Genomic DNA, 22562 nt, shown 5'->3' on the forward strand with positions numbered 1-22562 from the left:
CCGTATCCAGTAGCGTTCTTCTCACCTCGCTGCCTTTTTTACTCCGCTTTCGTCTATATTAGAGCTTTGCTGACAAAGAGCGATTCAGCAGACATCTCAGCTGCCTGCTCATTGCCAGTTCCTTAACAATCCGCACCCCTGCTTCATTCTTTTGACTCCATAGTAATTTAAGCACCCGATGGATGCCCGGGAACTGTAACCAAGGGGGCCCACTAAACATCAAGTTGAAATGGGTCCCAAAACGCCCTACCAGTGCATACGTAATAAGGACATTGCTGTTTGTGGCCCAGAGCTCCTTACCAGCCCCAACAATAAGCATGGAAACGCATTTTTGAAACTGTAAAATAAAACGAGAACATTCCTCGGTTTTTCCAATGTGGTTTCTCTGGGGAATGGTCTGGCCACAGACCAAGACTCCGAGAGCCAGAAAGGATGACCGGGGCCAGGGAATGAATGGATTACAGCTGTGCTGGCTAGGCTCCCGCTGCTCAGCTCTCTGATTGGACGCAGGAGGGCCTTTGAGCGCGCTGATTGGTCCCGGATGATGCCTGTAGAGCCAGGGCGGGCTGCGGCTTAGGCCCGGCCCCTGGAATGTGCATGTGGGAAGCAGACCGCGAGACAGGGCAGGCATGTACCGACATATCCCCCGTGGGAGAGCGCAGAGGAGGCATCCACGCCCCGCTGACGGGAACGGGGACAGACAGTGTTAACAAGGCGCACAAATATCCCGCGGCCGGGCTAAATCTGACTGAAAGGTCAGCACCCACGCACTGGGAGAGGCGCTCCTGAGAGCCGAGACGGGGAGAGAGAGCTGCGCTCAGCAGCCGGATCCGCTCACAGGGAGGCAGGGGGCTGCCATGATCGCTCGGCGGAGAGACACATGTATGTATCCTTCCGCTTCTTTCGCTGGGTCTTTCAGGAATAGTGCAGCTCGCGCGTCTGTACACCTGTAGATTGCGCGCAGGGATGGAGACACAGCATGGACCAAAACTGGAGAGGGATAGAGCGCAACAGCCGCGGGTAAGGAGGCAGGAGGGCTGCCAGGGATAGTGGACGATGGAGACGACGACTAGGAGAGAGAGAGGAACAAAATATGCAGGGGAGGCAGTGGGATACACACAGCAGGAGGCAGTGCCCAGAAACAGAAGGTGTCAGTGGAAAAGAAGGAACATCAGAGAAAGGGATGTGGAGTGAGGGGAGGCAGTGCCCAGAAACAGAAGGTGTCAGTGGAAAAGAAGGAACATCAGAGTAAGGGATGTGGAGTGAGGGGAGGCGGTGGGATACACAAAGCAGAAAGCAGTGCCCAGACACAGAAGGTGTCAGTGGAAAAGAAGGGACATCAGAGTAAGGGATGTGGAGCGAGGGGAGGCAGTGCCCAGAAACAGAAGGTGTCAGTGGAAAAGAAGGAACATCAGAGTAAGGGATGTGGAGTGAGGGGATGCAGTGGGATACACACAACATGAGGCACTGCCCAGAAACAGAAGATGTCAGTGGAAAAAAAGGAACAGCAGAGTAAGGGATGTGGAGTAAGGGGAGGCGGTGGGATACACACAGCAGGAGGCAGTGGCCAGAAACAGAAGGTGTCAGTGGAAAAGAAGGAACATCAGAGTAAGGGATGTGGAGTGAGGGGAGGCAGTGCCCAGAAACAGAAGGTGTCAGTGGAAAAGAAGGAACATCAGAGTAAGGGATGTGGAGTGAGGGGAGGCGGTGGGATACACACAGCAGGAGGCAGCGCCCAGAAACGGAAGGTGTCAGTGGAAAAGAAGGAACATCAGAGTAAGGGATGTGGAGTGAGGGGAGGCGGTGGGATACACACAGCAGGAGGCAGCGCCCAGAAACGGAAGGTGTCAGTGGAAAAGAAGGAACATCAGAGTAAGGGATGTGGAGTGAGGGGAGGCGGTGGGATACACACAGCAGGAGGCAGTGCCCAGAAACAGAAGGTGTCAGTGGAAAAGAAGGAACATCAGAGTAAGGGATGTGGAGTGAGGGGAGGCGGTGGGATACACACAGCAGGAGGCAGTGCTCAGAAACAGAAGGTGTCAGTGGAAAAGAAGGAACATCAGAGTAAGGGATGTGGAGCGAGAGGAGGCAGTGCCCAGAAACAGAAGGTGTCAGTGGAAAAGAAGGAACATCGGAGTAAGGGATGTGGATCAAGGAGAGGCAGTGCCCAGAAACAGAAGGTGTCAGTGGAAAAGAAGTAACATCAGAGTAAGGGAGAAGAAAAACAACAGAGAAAGTGGGACACCCAATAGAAAGCGATAAAGAAATGGATCTGACCGGAGAAAAGCTTAAAAAGAAGATGGCAAACGGCAATGCGCAATAAACCACAAAGAACAAGGGGGTGTTAATTGACAGACAATATATGCAGGATGAGACCGCGGATTGGTGAAAGGAGGAGCGAAAATAATCAGGACGGTGGAGGGAGTGTCAGGGTGGTACAGAAAAGGGGTAGTGTACAGAGTGAGCGAGAAGGTAAAGCAAAGACTATTACCTGGGAGAGAAGGTAAGTGGCAGAGGTATGGTATGGTAGAGGATTTGTAAAGCGCAACTCATCGCCTTGGAGGGGAGACATTGAGAAAAGACCAACAATAGTCTTAAGTAGTGTTTGGGATAGGAAGAGTCGGGAGGTGGTAACAGAAAATGGGGGTGATTTTGAGGCTGAGAAGAAGGGTAGGGCGAGGCGGGGAGATGAGACTGGATAGTGGTACAGGAGAAGTGAGAGGCTAGCCAGCTTGAGGCTAAAGGAGACTGCGAAGAAGGGACATGGGAGTAATTTTAGGGGGCACAAGGGTGTCACCCTCCCGTTTTGTGGCACACTATTTTGTCCCACTCATTTGGCTGGAGCCCCTTTCATTTAGATATCATGTCCCCACCCGACATTTTCAGAAAAATGAAAGGGTTCGAGTTAGAAAGAGGCAAAAATAAGAGCTGGCGAAGAACGTTTGGCAGAGTTAATAATGGCATTGGTGAGGCCAGCTCAATGGAGACGTGAGATGGAGCAAACGAGGAGACAGCGTTAAACGCAGGACACAGAGAGAACGAAATCAGTAGCCAGGGAGGACTGAGGAACTGGGGAAGAGCATGATGCAGAGAATGTAAGGGGGCACTCGCTCAGAGATTGGAGGGACGGGATGCCTGAAGGCAATTAAAAAAGAGGTCGGATGGAATGGAAAGTCTGCAGCAGAACAATAGTTGCGAGGAAGAGATGGAGAAAAGAAATTCATAGGGTGTACAGGAAGACTTGCATCTCACTAAGGACATGCTATAAATAATTCAATACATTGGGTCGTATTAAGAGTTTGTCAGTAATACAGCGTTAACTCCACCAAATTACCGCCATACTCGTTTACTGTTACCGCCACACGGTCCTGTGGTCTGAGCACATTATTACGGTTGGTGGAGGTTTTTTTTTCTTCTTGAAATTGAGGATTTACCTCCAACATGATGCTGAAGGGAAAACCCTCCATTTCAAGGTCACACTTGGAATTCCGAGGGGAGGTAATTCTGTTGCTACTAAAAAGTGGTGGCCACAGAAATAACTACAGCCCAAACCAAATGTGTTTTCAGATAATTGTAAAGTAGGAGGGGCATTCCTTAGATAGAACTTTGACAAATATTCCATGAAGTTGACGATGATCGTTGCAGGTCAGGACAGAACGGTGGATACAACACAGCAGACTAGGCGGTAGAGAGATGTTAGCATTTCTAGAATGGTGGGCAATTAACCCAGTCCCATAGGGAAGAGGAAGGATGAGAGAAACGATGGAAGAAACAACTGGAAGGGTTAGATGAGCAGAGGAAGGGGCGGAATACTCTAAATGAGCAAATGGAGAAAGAGGACGCTTAAAACAAATGGGAAAGATACAACATGGTGATAGTGTGAGAAGGATATTAGCGGAAGGTGCAGAAATTGATGGAGTTACTCAACTAAAAAGTTTATTCTTATCCTGGTATATGCACAGGAAAAAGAAAGGCAAATTCCCTTTTCAACTTTTCTCCTTCTTGCCGCTTGTGGAAGGCTCGAGGATGCAGGTGTCATTTGCGTGCAGACCTATCGCACACACCACAGCCAGTGACTTAGTGGAACTCCTTTCAAGGGTGTGGAATCCTTGGTTAATGAGGGAGTGTGGCCGCTTTCTTTGTACTTACAAAAACCAAGGGCAGTTGGCAGTTCTCAGTGAGGAGCTGTGGCAGACATTTTTGCAGCAGCGGCTGCCATTGCTGATCTCTGCTGTGGTAATGTCTGTAAGTCAGAAATCACCATGGCTTAATACATGCATGCAGTGTGTGGTTCCAGAATCCCCAACTGTTCTGCATACCTGCAGTGAATTATTCTCCATCGCTACTGTGTGTGGAGTCGATCAGAAGGTAGTAGTGCCAGCAGGCCGCTTGTTCAAATGGCCCCGTTTGGACCCGTATCGGCAGGACACACTTAGCAATAGTTGCCGGATGAGAAATGTCAATCTTGCCATATGACAGAGGAATCTAGTATTAACCAGCATTGGCAATGCCAACAGTTTCGGCTTTTGTGTAGGCATGGGAAATGCACTTGCCAGGCACTGCTATAGTGGTATGGCCATTGATGGTAGCGGGTGCAAAATGGTGTGAGAACCTGGGCATCTAATAGCAGTGGCTGGCAAATACTTAATACTTTATGCAAGCCGACTTGTGGCATTGCCAAAGATTGTCTTTAACACGACTTCAGTGGAGGACAGGAATAATACTTACAAATCGAGTGGCTGAAGACAGACCTGGTGAAGACATTTTTATTACGCCAGTAGCCAGTAGCGTGTTTACAGCTCCAATTAAGTCATTAGCTCTCGGAAGACTGCTTTGAAAAAACACTGGCAGGCAATTTGATACAAAGTTTCATGGTTTAAAGTGAGCTCAAAGACTTCCCATGAGGACGTGCTTTGGGGAGGGGGGCAGGAACTGGGTGGGAATGGCAATACGGATTAGCATGGCCATGGGCAGTCAATAGTAGGGCAAATAACCAAACACTGCCTACAAGCTTTGTGTCCCTCCTCACATATGCCATTTCTCCCTATCTATACTCTAATTTAATAGTTTTGAATTCTTGGTGGCACAATGCGGCACAAACAAATGGTCAAACAAGAGTTGACTGGAAACTGAAACAGAAAACAAAAATCCCATGCATGTGAGCAGCAAGCACAAGAGAAAATGATAGGCCCAGAAAGAAACACACTTGCATACGAGAAAGAGGAAAGCTGGGAAAAGTACAACAGACACAGGAAGAAAAGCACTGAAAAGTCCTAGACAGAGAAACTGCTTTAAGTGAAGGGAAAAAGAAAAGCTGGTGGCAAAGATAATGAGCAAATGGGAGAGATGAGAAATCAGGAAGTGCCCACCACAAGAGTAGATGGAGGAACAATGAGAAGGTAAGAAGAAGCAGCAATAGCACAATCCTGTGAAAGATGGAATCCCGATAAACAAGGAGAACAAGACATCTCAGAAACGCCATTTTAATGGGTAGAGTGGCTTGGATAGGGACAATACAAGTGATCGGCAGGCCTACAGGCCTAGGAAGGCAGTTTGCGTGAGGATCTGCAATAATTGTAACTAGTTTTTTTTTTTTTCTTCATTTGATTAACCAATGTTTCTTTTATCTAGGAGCCCAACCTGTGGATCTGCGAGTACGAATGAGCGAGGGGACTAGAGAGGAGAACGTGTGCACGATGAGCACAGAGAATGTTCTAAAGGAGGGCCTCCTAGAGAAGCGAAGTGGTGGCCTTCTCCAGCTCTGGAAGAAGAAGCGCTGCTTGCTGACTGAGAAAGGCCTGCAGCTCTTTGATGCCAAGGGCTCTGCCACCCGCTGCAAGGAGTTGGGCTTCTCCCGTATGAAGGCTGTGGAGTGTGTGGAGTGGAAGGAGCGGTACATCTACTTCACCGTGGTGATGGAGGACAAGGGCGAGATTGACTTTCGCTGTTCACAGGATGACCCGGGCTGGAATGCTGAGATCACCCTGGGATTGGTCAAGTTCAAGAACCAGCAAGCCATCCAAGGGGTGCGTGCCAGGCAGAGTATACGCGTGTCCAGCACAATGGTGTCTTAATAAACGGACTTCAGCTCTTCCCCGCCAGACGGGGAGGCGACCACCAAGGTGAGGAACAACTGAGTGCTCTACGGTCAGGGAAACTGATTTTCATTTTACCCTATCACAAGCGTGGGACACCTAAATAGCCTTTTGCCTGAGGCTGTATACATGGGTACAGGCTAGACCAATATTAATTTGTACCTACAATGCTAAGATGAAAATATGAAAATTGCACTTTGCGCGTTGAATCTCTGTTTTTTTCTTGTTGAAGTCATTGGGCCTCATTACGAGTACCACCGTAACCTGCCAGTTTTTCCAGCTCGGTTACCGCCGGACTCGTATTACCATTCTGCCTCCGCGATTCACGGAATTACCAGGGCATTACAACCCCGGTGACCCGGGAATTCCGGAGGCGGAATTCGATAAATCCCCATTCCCATTGAGTCCCATAGGACTCAATGGGAAGGGGGACCATGGAAACACCGGCACACCTCGTGATGGTGCCAGTGTTTCCACGTCCCCCTGCAGGCGGGCGGTGTTAAACCTGCCAGGTCGGACCTGGCAGGAATGACACCTCCTCCTGCAGGACTCGAGATTACCCGGTATGGAAACAACAGTGGCGGCGGGTTTAACACCACCGTTATTTCCATACCGGGTGACTTGTAATGAGGCTCATTGTGTTATTGTGCTTGTTGTCCAATTGGTTTAATTTTGACCCAACAGTTACGGTGGCCATCTTACCACATGTCACTAGGAAAGGCCTGTGCCCAGTGCTATGCATTCCTTTTGCAAATTTTTAGTTGATTTGGTCTAGTGTGTGCGTGTCCAATGGATGCAACTGTCCATTTTTCCCACCAATGTGTAGCACTTCTGCTCTATACCCGAAGCAAAGCCAACCTTATGCAACATACTAGCACAGTTCAAATGTTGGTGCCAAGCCCTCAAGAATGACCACATCAGAGGCGTAGCCAGGATTGTCTAACAAGTGGGGCATGAAGCTAATGTTGTTGAGCCCACTGCAGGGACATTAACATCTTTAAATGCCCACAGAGCGCTGCTGAGTGGGTATTTACAGATTTTGGATGGAACTTGCCTGCTCTGGCCTTACCATTCTACTGCTCTGGGCCACATGTGGCCATGTGCATGTTGGCAGCCATGGGCATCTCCTTGGAAGGGAGCCAAACACTCCTCTGGGGCACACACCCGGTATCCACGCTCTCAAGCTGTCTCATGTCAGGCGTGAGGTGTTCAGTCTGACTTGGCGTTTGTGTTCATTCACTTTGCATTCTGGTTCTTGCAGATAGTGGTGGGTGCTGAAACACTATATGGAGTCTCCAGCAGCCACAAACCTGGAGGAAATGCATCTTGTTTTGTGTATGTTACAGACATTTAGATAGTGCTCAAATGGTCGGTGTCTGGGGGTGGGGGGTGGTTGTTCCTCCACCCGCTCGCTCTCCTCTATCTCCCAAAGCCTTATCTTTAGCTTTATATCCGGGTTTGGTTTTCTTGCCCTCCATCCAGTATTTTCTGCAAATTGAATTCCCACATGTTCCCATCCACCAGTTCACATGTCTGTCTTTAAATAACATAGAATAGATTGAAATAAAGCGTGTAATGACCTGTCAGTAGCTCCCGCATATATAGAATATCCCTCAATGGGAGTGAAAGAGAAATGTATGTAAGGAAGGGTGTTAAATTGGCACTCACCACTAGCCATTGGCAAGTGATAATTGACCTTTGATGAGTAATACATGGTGTGCTGTCTATGTATAGAATTAAATGGCAATTGGCTTTTTATGTCTGGCTAGTTGCTAGTTGCTAGCAACCTGAAATAGTTCAACCTGTGTAATGGGGTTTATGAAACGTAAACTTAACTGGGAAGCAACAGAGCTCTTTATATAATGAACATACCCGGGGCGCTACTAGCGGTAGCTTATGTGGAACAAATCCAACTTCAGCGTTGGAATTCAAGCAATGTCGCTTGTACTATCAAATAGAATACATTTGTTGACCTATTTTTATTTTATTGAATAGATGCAGTATAAATGTATTAATCCAGGGTTCACAATTATGCACAATACTCAGTATTATGCCACTGATCTTCACCCAACTTTGAGTATTTTCAGTTCCAAAAAGCACACAAGGTGACTTGTTAATCATAATGCCTGCATTGGCGCAGTATTAATAAGATCACAATTCGGAATGTGGTCAAGATGTATGTTTCTGGGAACCCCAAATAGCTCCCACCAGTGTGTAAAAGAACATGGGTTTATTTGCATAGCGCCGGTTGTCTTGTCAAGCTCCAGGTATTAGTTGGTGGCAAGCTGGTGAGGCTCTGAGCTGCACATGGGAAACTAGTAGCCGGGGCCAGTAGATCTCCCTCATTTTGATCCCGGCACCACGAGGGAGACTGAGAACGAAGGCCTGGATTCTACATTTCGCTGCAGGCTCTTGTTACCATAATGGCCCGCAAGACCCTGGCGCATAAGGGAAGCATTGTATTCCCAAAACGCGGGGCCTCTCTGTGATCTGCTGCTTTAATAAATGGTGATGTAAGATGAGTGTAGCCTTTCAAGGCCGGGCACAGTGATTTATTAAAAGCTATGTGAAGATTAGGATCACAACCCCAGAAATGGACATTTTGGGTCTGTCGCCCCAACCTACCGCCCCTTTCCTTAGCAATCCAAATACACAGCTGCGACTTCAATTGAACGCCTGAAAATGTTTCCCTTTGTTCCTAGTTTTTATTATTTAAGGTATAAACAAACCGCCCCAGTCTTAAGCACTTTTTCACCAGTCACCTACAGATAGCGGAAGTGATGTTCCGAAAATCCTACGACCAGATGGCATCACAGGAAGTAGCACCATGCTAATGACCTCACAGGAAATTACATCACATGACCTCTGAAGCTGAAGAACGGCTATTTTGTGTATCCTATTTCACTGATGTTTAGTGGCACCTTCAAGTCGTAGAACACTAATAAAACGCGATTGATAACCGATACAAGCATCCAGCTATTAAAAAAAAAAAAAAATACTAAAGGCATATTACATGGGCAGTAAAGCAGTTCATGGATGATTGATGCAGGGGCATAATTAGTTTAAATAGCAAACTTAATCACAGTGATGCTCTGTCTAGGCTGCACCAATCGCTACCCTTAAGGGATGCCACTTCAACAAAGATCTTGTAAAATGTGTCTACTTTGGTGTGGTGGGCTGCAGGTAAGGATACACTATGGTTTTCAATTCACATCACCTGCTGTGTGTTGTCCTCCGTGCCTCATGCGCTGTTCCTGGAGGCAGTCCAGATGTTTCGTACACACACTGCATGGAATGCTGGTCACTGTTGTCTTCAGCAGACAAACTGGATTCAACTGCCCTCATTTAGTAGAATGCCCTCAGTGGCGCGGGTGGGGTGGGGGGCGGCAGGACATGCCATCAGTCTAAGTCAGTAGTGGGGCATGCATTACCCAAGTGCAAACACTCTTAAAGCCTTTTCCCTCTTGCAAACTACAGTGACCAGCATTCTATGCAGAAAGCATATTCTACAAATAGACCCAAAGACCTTCCTGAAGAGTGCTTATGGCACGAACAAGTTAGGATAACAACACTGAATGGGCAATGTGAACTGGGAATTAGTGGGCAACCTTCACCCACCCTCCTAAGACCTACTCATATATTATAAAATATTACGCACTATTGTAGTAATGTTGTGTTCCTTACTGGTTGTGCCTGGTGTATCATACCCTGATCCTGCTAGCTCTCTCTCTCTCAATGTCAGGAACAGTCTCCTTGGCAGTTGGGCTTTTACTAGAGACACCCCAGACGTTGCTGACTGGAGTGGTCCCAGGTAAAAAACATATCTTCAGGTGTTTTTTCCACTGATTAATTGTAGGAGGAGCGCAGCAACGACCGATGCAATCTGGTATTTGGAGACTTGCGTTGTGATCTTGTGTGCACTGAAGGGAATAGCCCCATCGCAGAGCAGATGCATTGTTCATACGAGGAGAGGAGGATGGGGGACCCAGACAGGCTCTGTGGCGGATGCATGGGCTCTGACAGACCTTGTAATGGAGCAATGGACCAGGCTGCAGGGTCCAAAACGGCATTTGTCATGTTCTCTAGTGTCGGTGGGTACCGTGTACCGCACGCAAGAGTTCAACCGCACTACCAACCAATGTCCTGCACGCGAAGCGAAATATTGACCCGTTGCTCAGAGAAGAAACACATAATGGGCTTTAATCTGAGCAAGACACTTGAAAGAAGCGAGGACATTTTGAGAACCAACAAGCTCTAAAAGATAGAAATGTATGTAAATACTGATCTAGTTAACCATTTTGAAAATGAGAGAATTTCAAAGTTCATAGAAATTGTAGCCCTAATAGGAATAGTAAGATGGACCCACTTGCCCTCCCTTCTGGGCTAAGTACATAATCCGACCGAGAACAACCCTCAATATACTTTTGGGCTAGGTTGCCATTGCAATGTGGTCAGTCGGTAACCTCCCACTGTACCCCTTTGAAATACTGATCTAAGACCGTGGCAAGTGACATACAGCACACATGAGATTTCCTGGCTGTGCTGCATACAATTGGAGCATTTTGGGAACACGAGAATGAACCCAGATGGTTATATTTGACACGCCTAGCTGTGATAAAAGGGCCTTGTGGTTGAATCGCTAAGTACATAATGCACACTGGGCTTGGTGCCGGTTTCATTTCATACATCTCCCTAAAGTGGTTGTCATCTTATATAGTCATTCGGATTTCCTCTGGATGGGAGGATAAAATAGCTGTAATAAGTCCCTCTCTTGCGGTCCTATGGGTGTCCTTTCGGGGTCCTCTCAGAATTCTAGAAGAGGATCTGAGCGGTAAAGCCAGGTTTTAGGGTAAGGATGGCGGTGCTTAACCGCAGTCGCCATCGCACAGACCTTGTTCAACAACGATCTATATACAAAGATGGCACATTATGGATGTTTCTTCCTGGTATGATATGATAGGTTATTTATAACGCGCCTACTATCCAGAGGTTTCTAAGTGCGGACCAGGTATCAAACCCGTGTTGCTCCATGACGTCTTGCTTCCAAGGCGAGCACGTTGCGCCTGAACTATCCTCCCGAGAGGCCACCTGAAAAGCTGTGAGAAAAAGGAAGTATGAGCAGGGCTTAGAAGAAGAAGCTTGGGCGAAAGAGGTCAATTGTAAGTGATAGTCTAAGGGGTGGTTTTCTTTTGGGAACAACATTTGGGAACAGCATGCCTGGAGTTGAACCCTATGCGGCAAGAGAACCTCCGCTATGTAAGGGTGGATGCTGCGGGTGGACCGATAGTCGCTTTGTCTTGCCCGGTACCTGGTCCAAGCCCTTGGTAACCTTTATGGACCATTTCAGGACTCTTGAACTTTTCTCCCTTCTTAGAGGGCAGCCAGTGAGCAGAGTCCACAGCTGGTTGTATGTCATCACTTAGCTTCTGCCAGGGGATTGTGTATGTGTGAAACAACTCAATGCAAATTAAACTGTTTGAGTGGTTCATTGTGTTTTTACCACACCATTTTTCACAGCAGATTTTTTTTTACTCCCTATTTGTTTTTGCCGCAACTCCTGGGGGATATCCCCCTGGGTATTGTAGCAGATGAATCAGGAGTAACATATGCTGCAATGACAAGTATCTGGTAAATAGATGGCACACTTGACAGCAATTTAGAGGTTATGCATTTTTTAAAATAATTCACTTGGAATTATAAATGGGGCCCGTGTAGGATGTTTAAATTACAGGGGGTGGGTGCAGGGGCGGGTGCGCCTTAGTGCTGGACTCGAGCCAAGTTTCAAATCATAGAAATAAAGCTTTTACTCTGCTAATCCCTCCTAGAGCGGTCTTGGCATACGATTCAAACCAAGCCTCCGCATACCCAAAATTGACCTTGTTTCTGTCTCCAATCGTTTCTAACCAGTTTGTTGATAAAAGACACGTGTGCTCATCCAAGAAAAAAAAAAACAGTCTACAGAAATTGTAATCGGACACATGGGACAAACAGTACTCCATACTCAGTGGCTCAGTTTGAGCTCTGACTCATTTCTAAGTTTCAAGTCCAAACGGTTTGAATCATTCAAACCATCATTGGTTATATCATATCAGATTTGAATTGGTTCACTAGCCGAAAAATAAAAATTAAGCTGGAGGAGTTTTTATTCAAAAGAAATGGCCCCTTATAAGCTAGGAGCTGGCTTGATTTGCTACTGGTTTTTTTTGGACACTGTTGCCCCTTACCGGCAGGGCATATCTGGATCGGTCACCCCCTTCTACCACTGGTGAATTACATTAACAACCTGCTTGTCTTTTGCATGCCACGGAGAGCTAACTAATTGTTTTACCTGGTAAATCTATCAGAAATGTGAGTTCCAGTGTTCAGGGTTCAGTTGGAAAATTGTCAGCTGTGGAACCGGGCCACCTTCATGATAGTACAAAATCGCTCTTGTTCCAAAACCTAAATTCTCCACTATGGTCAGTTTCAATCTGTTTGAGTGGTGTAAAGAGTGGTGCAGGAGTCCTTTATGATGTTCAACGATTACAAACTACAGATAAAACAGAATTTTATTGTGCATTTTGGTTCAGTTGTAGATGGCCCACAGCTCAGCGTTCCAGCCAGTTTTATTTCCTCAAACCTGCAAATGCAATGGGAAGTAAAAACAAGGTCCCAAAAATAAATAGCAATAGGAGGGCACCTATAGTGCGCCCATCCTCCCATCCACCGAGCTACATGGATACCAGCAGAACAGTGGCACCAGAAAACACCTTCCTTCATATTACTACCTTAAACTAAAAAAGAGAAACAACATCTTTTAGTTATGACTTTATTTATTTATTTATTTATTTATTGTATTTGTTTAAAGCGCCCAAATCCGTAAGTATCACGGCGCTGGTACATTGGTGGGCAAGACAAAAAAACAGACAGGTACAAAAGCATGATGGTAGATGCTGCGGATAGTAGGGTAGTGGGGATGCCCTCTAGTCATATTTCTCGCACTGCCAAGTTTTTAGCAGTTTTCTAAAGATAAGGTAGGAAGGCTGCTCTTGGATGTGGAGAGGTAGGGAGTTCCACGGGGGTGGGGCAGTGACAGTGAATCCAGTGCCCCCCGCTTTTTTCCTTGAGAATCCGGGGATGGCTAGTGATGTAGGTTAGATGCAACAGAGTATGGCACAAAAAGATGCATGTTGGAGGGGTAACGTGTTTTTCTACCTTGACAAAAAAGTACTTACATTGGCAAAAGGAGTTACTCGTTAGACCATTTGAAAAAAACTCATTTTGCTCATAACTTAAAAAAAAAAATAGGCAGTAAAACACTCCCACTTCAAAACTTTATATGGAGCCATGGTTTTAAATACACACGTTGTGTAGACGTTGGACAAAATCCCGCATTTCTGTATCCTGTTGCCACACATGCCATGCAATGAGGGCATTCTTTGATTTCTTATTTTCATTGTTTTTTTTCTTTTTTTTGCTTAAACATCATCTTGTAATTTCTATGTCTTCAAACCTACTGAATCACCTATTTAAAATCCTTTGTAGTTCCAGTGCTGGGGTATTACCATTGATTGTTTGTTATATGTATGCCTATGGAACCGGACTCTCACCAAGGGATCTTCTTCCCAAAATGTTCCTCTACCTCTCTGTAGCTTATTTTGCTTTTAGATCAGTTGGAAGTATACTGTAGCCCTTTAAAAATAGCGAAGGGGAGGCGGCCATTGCTAGCAAATGTCTTATTGCTTGTATTATTCCTTGTTTTTAAGTTGTTCTGATGAATTGTCGAGATTGCCTTTTTATCATAATTACATATAAATGTTTGTTGCAACATACATGGATTAAATTTACCCAGATTTGGGATGTCCCATAAACCCATTTTTCGTACGGGGAGAAGGTGGGTGCCAGTGGTAGACTTCTCAGCTGTGGAACCAGGCTGTTTAGATTAGGATGCCAGGCAACTCACTCGACTAAGTGGCACGACCACAGGCAAATTATAATGTCTGAAGTACCATTAAATATTGCAGACCATGACACCTATTATTTGCTTTTCAGTAATTGTACTATGGTTTTATGTCTTTCAATTAACTGAAGGTGTGTTTATTCCATCATTGGGCCCTAAACTCAAGCGATCAAATCTAAAGATTTACTTGAGGTCTATCTATAGTGCCTCCTGGTATCTTCCCAATAGGTTGGCACTACCTATGGGTGGGTGAAGGAGCTGGTACGTAGCATGTCCCAAATCTAACTTTCAGATGAGATTTGAACTAGACCGCTTTGTCTGTATTCCACATCCTGCTTTTAAATGTTCTTTAGATGTGTCTAATGCCACCTTAACCACATTCCTAAACATGCGCACATTGGCAGGGGACAAAAAGTTCTAGGTAGCCATTAAAAATAAGTCGCTCGCCACCTCGATTCCATACATTCACACAGAAGACTGCAATATCATTAGCCAGTGGCTAGTGGTGGATGCAAAGTTTGCGCCCTGCAGAGGTATAGTTATATGGCACCAGTGGGCCAGGGGAGTGGATGTGAAATTAAGCAGGCTCCTGCAGACCGGAATGGTTCCCTGCGGAGATTGAGACTCTGTTATCAATGTGGGTTCATGATTGGATAACACTGGTGGCCATTGCTCTTAGAAATTCAAAATAAGTGGTTGCACTCGTACTGGGCTACTTTGAATTCTTTGTGATGGATGGCCCAAGGACATTTGCAAGCCCTCACTTCTGGCATAGCGGAACAACCTCGGACATAGCCTTTTGGGTGTTGAGAATGACTTCTGCAAGTTTCCAATCTTATCGGAATCAAAATTCTTCTTGCCCGGAGAGGCCTAGCTTTAATGCTTCATTTCTGTGTCTCCGAAAGCAGAATCCATAAAATCTAGAATCCCTTGCGGGATCACCCAGTGCCGGGCGCGGCAACCTTTGGCTGTACAGATGCTTTGGACTAAGACACCAATGATATGTCACCATTGACTTTCGTTGGGTATGGTTACTGGAAGTTGTATTCCGAAATATCTAGGGAGCCAAAGGTTCCAGGCTCTAGATACAGTGAAAAAATAAAATACACTGGTTCTCCCTGAAAAATCCTGCATCACAACCATACGTTTCTTGAATGTTCCTTTTCTCGGTGGCGTCTGTTTAGGGTTTTGAGATCCATTGTGGAGTCTTTCATTAGGCTACCTAGTTGGGACTCCCTCAACACCGAAGTTTGGTATTTTCAGAATCGACTGGTAATTTTTAGTTTGGACCCATTGGTAACACTTGGTACGTGTCCTCGTTCCTGGTTGTGGGAAAGGCTCGATATCCTGGCTTTCATCCCAAAGTTACCGTTCCATCTGTTTTTCATCAGTTATGTTTTCATTGTGGGCTTTTTCTTCTATGCCAAGCTTGGTTTATTTTTAATTTTAAAATGCGTGGAACCCTCTGTATGCGCCACCTTTCTACTTGCCTCTTAATTTTCCCAGTTTTATTTTTTATTTGTTTCCCCAGCTTTAAGTTGGCTCTCTGGAAACAGTTACACATGTTTCCTTAAATCAAGCTTTGCAGTAAAGGACTTGGAAAATGGTAAATATTGCATCATCGTTGCCTGTAGGCGGTGTGAAATCGGGAGTTAGTCATTGTCTCGGGAGGATAGCTCAGGGGCAACGCGCTCGCCTTGGAAGCAAGACGACACTAAAGCTGCACAGGTTCAATCCCCGGGTCCACGCTTTGAAACCTCTGGGTATTAAGCGTGTTATAAATAACCAATTATAATTATAACTGTCCTTTATTGTGGTTTCAGGGTATCCGTTGTGCTGAGAAATAGAAAAGATGACACCACTGCTTGTTGCCTTTAAAGTTAGTGGCATTAATTGATGATTATATCCAATATAAAAGATGTGTACTGTAATAACCCGATTATACAGACAAGAAGGCATGTGTTGAATGTATCTTTGGCATATCTGTCAATTGTGTATGTAATTTGCACGCGACTGCATGTTATTCAGTGTGCGTGTGTTCTGCAAGTAAAGTATAGCAGAGCCCTCAACTGTAGCCAGTTGCCTTGGGGTTTGAGAAACTATTTATAATACCATTCCTCCTCTTGTGCTGCAACATATAGAATACAGCCGAGGCCCACGACAAATTCGATCCATCTGTCACATGGTAACTGATCGAGCAGTCATCGCTGCGCCGAAGCAGAATGAGCTGCATGATTTTTATAATGTTTTAAACTAATCACCTCTGCTAGTGATTGAAGTCACTGAGTTCTAATAACCAATTGCATGCAATGCAATGCCTTTTTTGCACATACTACCCCACCACAGTGCCTTGAAGCTCTAACAAGGACAGAAGGCGCAATACAATGTCACATAACATCGTAGGAGTGCCTTTCAGCAGTGGGGAATGTGCTTCTAAAATGTTCTGCTTATCTTTGAATATGGCGCAGATACAAGCAGCCAACATAATTCAATACAGGAAGCCTTTCGGAAATGGCTTTCAATGAAGGGATTATACTAATCTCAAAGTAAGCATTTTGAAAATGTAATTTATCAAAGGGCGGATGTTCAACAGGTTGTTTGACAAGAAAGGGAGCAAGACACTGCCATGTGTGCAGTATGTGTCCAGAAGCTTGCTGGGCAGAGGGCAGCAGAAGGACAGGAGTGGCCTCAGGGTGAGCTGCCACACCCCAGTGTGTGTTATGGAATTAGATGAAACCATTAACTGCCCCTCCCAGAGGGCCTTGGCCCAGGAGCCTGGTTTACCTGCTTGCCCACCATTAATGACTTGTGCTCTCTCTCCCTCTCTTGCAGAATTGTGGTACGCTTTTGCCTGGTGGGCTGTCGAAGCGGCACCGCTTGGACAAGACTGAAGCTTTTTTTGGACTATGAGCGACTCTCTGAACCAGGATCTGCTCATTTTAGAGCGCAACTTCAGATCACTTTGACGTGCCAGCAATGTTGAATGCCGCTGCCCCGGTGATGTACTTGCACTCATCAGTTGCCGGGCACCTGTAAAGGGGAACCTTCCAGCCTTCATGAAAGACTACCATTGATGTTTCCCAAACGGCAAGACCCTAGACCCAGCTGCACATACAACATGCAACAATCCGCTTGCTCCCGCCTTATAGCGGGTTGCAGCCGAGCCTTCTAAGCGTGGCCATTCTACTTCTCAATAGCAATGCATGTAAGACCCCTCTGAGGCCCCTCAAGTCGCCACCATATTCTGTCCTGGTTTATTTTACACATGTGTGACTGGTGATCCCATGCCCTAGAAGTACTGCAGTGGGCCAGAGAAGAAGGAGAATGGTTTCGGGTGAGGATGGTCAACAAACCAAATGTGGGACAATTGCTGAGTTTATAAAATATTTTGGGTCAACCTTAAAAAGAAAACCAGGTTGAGGTGGATTAAATAGTTCATCCTGTTGTTCTAATAGCAGAGTTCAGACCACAAATTGCACTTAAAAGAATGTATCACTTGCTTAACTATTGTTGAAAAGGTCCCAGAAGTCCCCCGTTTTATGAGAGCCAATCTTCTTAACTGAACCTTTCTTATATCCTCAATTGGACATCAGTTACTGGGAGCTGCGGAGCAATGGGGTCTTGTTCGGCTAGTCCTCCCCCCTCCTTTCCCCAGCTTAATGTATATTGTTGCCATAGTGTTAGAGAAAAGAATTGGATGGCAACAGTAGACTAGCTAACATGAGCATTTCCTACCTTACCACCTAGGACTAACCTCTGCAAGGGTTTGCAACCGGTGGCTCGCTTGATGTTTTGTAGTTCGACTACTTTTGCAAGCACTGGTAGTGGCCTCGGAGTAGCCTCGCTGATGAGACCGGACATTTGCTGGATGCAAGCTTGTTTCATCGGCCATCCTTTTTCGAAATCTGCATAAGCATTCCTTTTTTTCTGGTTCTCATATGATCTTGTGAAATTCTTATTTCTAGGTGCCAATATGGTTTTTGGGGGTTTGTGCTGACCTCGCATTTTGTGTAAAAGTCTAAAGCTCGACTCATCTCATCCATTGCAGCCTTCAAAGGACTCTTGGAACACCTATGGGTTGCCCCGTCAAGCTTGCCCCGCTCTGCTTTTGGGGCATGCTGAAACAAAGCCAAGAGGACTTTTGGGAGACCCAAAGTTTGCCCCGTAGAGCTTGAACCCTCCGCTCTGCTTTTAAAGGCATGCTGAAACAAACCCAAGAAAAGCTTCTGCTGCCGCTTGTGTGCAGCATTATAACCAAAACATTGTTTTAATATCTAAGTTATTTGTTGCTATTTTCATGTATGATTATATTTTCTTATGCTATTATTGAAATCGTCCAAAAAGATGAGTTGAGATATTTTGTTCTTCATTAAAAAAAAAGAAACATTCCAACCCTGTCTCTTGACCTGCATCGAACCTGCGTGTATTGCTGCAGAGTATGGCACTTTGAGTGGGGCCCTGGTAGGAACGATGGGCCAGCCCTCTACTGGCATAGGATCCAGGACCGCACAGTGATTGGGGCTGTCCTGTGGGCCCCAAACATAAAAAAGGTATAATTACTGTGTGCTCCACTCACATTGATGAGTACTTTGTATTTGTTGTACAACCTGCTCTTTATTTGTACCTTCCTCTCGAGCAAAGGTCTTCTGCCGGTATTACCCAAATTATTCGTTTACAATTTTTCGAATGATGCAATTGTTCGAATAACAGGGGTCCGAATTGACCTTCTGCACAATTGACTGCATGTTCATTTTTATATATATATAATGGGTTGGGGTAATAATAATACAATGGGATTGGGCGGGGGGGTTGTGGGGGTTTCCCCCTGCATATATATCCTAATTGACCATTTAAATTCAGTCAATTGTCCAGAAGGTCAATTGTTATTTGAACAATTGTCATTCGTACAATTTGTATACAACCCTTCTGCCAGCACAGTCTAATAGTGCTCATAGGGTGCTACCACATATTGAATGGTTCCCCCCTAATGCTTTTAGCTAATCAATCGCTTGGGAATCTTCTGGGTCATCGTTTAACCATGTGACCCCTCAGACTTCTAGCCCCCTCCGACCCAATTCAGATGTTTGACATCCTGGAAAAGGGACATACCCTATCACCTGACCTTTTCTCGTCTGTGGTATGTGATCAGTGACTTTAAGTAAGTGACATTTTCTGAATGGAATGAAACCTCGCCCTATTATTTGGGGTGACATGGTGTGTCTTTCACCCAAATAAACTTTACATGTTTCCTGCTCCCCAGACAGAAATGACTTCTACACCATAAGTGATGTCAGCAAATTCCTATTGCCAGAGTGATACCCTCCTGTGCACAATCAGCCTTCCCACATGTACTGATTACGTATCCACTAATGAAGGGCGGCATCGCCTACGTCACGAGAGAGCTCTAATTCGCTGTTCATTCACTGCATAGTGAGATAGTCCACCCTCACTCATTGTAAGAGTGAGAGCGCCTCATTTGAATCATGAAAGACCTTTCTGCTCACTCCTGGTCCTGGAGTGAGGAACGTCCTGTTTCCATCATTTGTGTGCTGGGAATGCCTCAAATGAACCATAATGGACAGTTAATTCCTATTACTTCTGTACTCTCTGTCTTAGATTGAAAATGCGTGTCCCTCAAGACCTCTATCCAACTGATACTCCTGCTCGCTCGGTGGCAGAGTTTGAATGACCACCCCCGCACCATGAAACTTCTCGGAACGCCTTATTCTCCTGTTCACTGCCCCCACCCTCCCCCGCTGTTGAGCTCTCACCTCTGCGTAGGTACCTTCCAACAGCATCACATGCTCCCCTGTCCTAGCTGTGGCTTCCTTGCGACACACCTGTTGCCTTAGAAATTAGGCAATAAATGGAGATTGCATCCTCCCTCAGCTAATTTGTAGATGGCAACACACACAAAGACAGGTGCGAAACTATGTGTCATCCTTTAGTGGGGGCATCCTGGCTATTGACGCCCCCTAGCCCTCCTTATTGGGCTTCACTTTGCTCAGGGTTAAGTCAGGCTTTGCAGGGTCATGAAGCCTGTCATTGCCCCTACCTGCAGGCACTCCTGTTCCATTACAGGCTGTTTACTTTACCCCAGCATGAGCTCCCACCTGTTACACCACAGACGACCTCATTCAGCTCCTCTTCTGTGCATTATTGGAGTGGGGTGACTTCTCATACTAGGGAATAGCGCTTGGCGACAGGTCTGTCTAAATAGGTATAGTTTAAATCCCTTACACTATCTGTTACAGCATAGTGACATCACTTGCAGAATCTATTAACTTATTACCTGCCTGAGTTTATATGCAGAACTAGCGATGTCACTTGGTTTCACCTGCTTTACATGGCACTCCTTACCTCAAGGAAGAATTCAAGCGCACACGCCCACCCCTAGTACTTTTCAAGGAAGCCTTTTACTAAGCGAAGTAAGTGCTCTCTTCTTATACGCCTCTGTAACAAACGGGGATTATCTTGTCTGTACCGTCCTACTCCCTAATCTAAGACACCTCCTATCACCACGTTGGCTCTGAGGCTTTCTCCTGATTGTTATGGCTCTGGATAGATCGTCTGGCACGCGCTGGCACTTGTTTGGTCTGGTTGCCAGCACGTGCTGGCACTTGTCTAGTTGCCCGCTTGCATCTACTAAGCTCTTGGATTTGGCAGTGGTGGGTTTGGGACACAAATACTGATTGAAAGAGATAAGAACATTGGATATTTCTAGGCACTCTCCCTCGAACACATCCTTTAAGAAGTACTTGTTTTGTACTTAGGGACAGTCATTCAACCATTTTAGTAAGTGTATTTTAAAAATCAGCTCCCTTATTTGCACAGGAGCTTCCACTAAGCCCCTCCAATTTGTACCTGCTACTTGACACCTGAACGTAAAACAAATGTGAGGTGAGTGGTTGGATTTCTGAGGGGCAAATGTGCATTTTCGATTCACCAAGGTTTATTCAATGTTAATCCCAGAGGTGCATGCATTAGGTCCTCTCCAGATTGCCGTTAATGTTCTGCTTTGCTCATCCGGCATTGAGCGACCGATGGAAACCCTGATTGTTTGTAGGCATCTTCGAATTTGCTCCAGTGCACATCTTTGTGAAACAGTCCCTTTAAAGCAGGAGTCTGCAACCTTTGGCTCTCCAGATATTTTGGACTACACCTTCCATAGGACTTCGCATAATGAATGGTGAGGGATCACAGGAGTCAAAGTCCAAAGGATGTTAATGTCAAAGGATATTTGAACCGCGCACTATCACCACCGCAGTGGTCTGGAGAGCTGTATGTTGTGGACGCCTGCTTGAAATGTGTCATGGGTGTGGAAGTGCAAATGGGCAGGGATCAAACAGACGATATTCTGTAGTGGGTGAGCTTCATTTTTCTTACACACCCCTTTCCGATCACCTGGTATGGGATGGTTAACTTTAGACTGACCGGCACATCTGATAACCAGGAAATTATTAATGGGAATGTTCTCGGGGTCCTTGAATGAGTAATTCTCCACACAAATCCAACATGGAGACAGTATTGCATCTCCTTTCACCATTGAGATACCCATTGCATGGACTCCATTGCAGATGTGCGTACTCTCTAAGGTAGCGCCTTCTTGTCCAGGATGGGTGGGGCTTTGGGACATCGAAGCTGTGCACAATGTATGTCAAAAATTGATGTGAATTCTTCTTCCAGACTCTTATAGATTGCGACAAACACAATATTTAATGGAGGGCGTGAAAATGACACAGTTTTGTTCCTAGTGGAAAATGGCAATACACTGAATGGACATACACTCATCACAGTGAAATTCGCAGGCCCCTAGTCTTTCCCTTTTGTTAGTGGGTGTAAAACATGATTTTCTTAAGTGTTCTGTCATAGATCCTGTAATTGGTATGTGTACTGTGCCTGCTACCGCTGTAGTGGTCTCTCAAAGCTGAAGCGTGTCCTAGTCAATGTGCCATGATTTGCCCATGCCTGGGCTAAGTTGAAGGCTGCTTAAAATATCTGTGCACACTGGGCAGCATGACTGTCAAAAAAATAATTGTTTTAAAGTTGAGGTTCTGCCCTTTTTTGTGCAAAATTAATAATATATTACATATTTACATAATTCTGTTTTTTCCTTGCTAATTCATCAGTATAGATTAAATTGTTTGTCACCAAACGTGGGGTGCGGCCAGGGGGGCACCAGACTCTTTAAAAATGGATTAAGATGACTGTTTCTTATATAAATAAAGGATTAAGGTGACTGTTTATAATAGTAAATATAAGCAGTAGAACATCTCCTTACATTTTAAAGAGTCTCACCCAATGGACATCCTTTGGGACACCTAGGGGCTGGGGGCAACCCATTGGTGAGGGGAGGGGTTCATATACAAATGTGTACTGGGGAGGGGGTTGAATACCATGGATTAAGTTATGGTGGCTGACACTGTTGTTTGGGTGTGCTTGGGAAGATGGCTCAGAGGCATTAGCTGATCTTGGCAGCAAGACAGTGGCGAGCAGCACAGGTCCGATTCCCAGTCCCGTACTTGGAG

The 22562-nt window shown here is 45.7% G+C and overlaps 1 protein-coding gene across 2 annotated transcripts; it reads left to right on the forward strand.

Moving 5' to 3' along the window:
- The first annotated feature begins 587 nt into the window (after positions 1-587).
- On the forward strand, positions 588-18426 carry PHLDA3 (pleckstrin homology like domain family A member 3). Of its 2 annotated transcripts, none has more exons than XM_069633632.1 (3): positions 588-882; positions 5632-6122; positions 16867-18426. In XM_069633632.1, exon 2 carries the CDS (start codon positions 5661-5663, stop codon positions 6072-6074), a length of 414 nt encoding a protein of 137 aa, XP_069489733.1. In that variant the 5' UTR covers positions 588-882; positions 5632-5660; the 3' UTR covers positions 6075-6122; positions 16867-18426. The 2 variants fall into 2 exon arrangements, with proteins under 2 accessions (XP_069489733.1, XP_069489734.1); XM_069633633.1 differs by lacking the exon at positions 588-882 and adding an exon at positions 912-1020.
- The last annotated feature ends 4136 nt before the right edge of the window (positions 18427-22562 follow it).

The sequence above is a fragment of the Ambystoma mexicanum genome, chromosome 13 (genome assembly GCF_040938575.1).
Source record: "Ambystoma mexicanum isolate Mex_15411 chromosome 13, UKY_AmexF1_1, whole genome shotgun sequence".
Classification (NCBI taxonomy): domain Eukaryota; kingdom Metazoa; phylum Chordata; class Amphibia; order Caudata; family Ambystomatidae; genus Ambystoma; species Ambystoma mexicanum.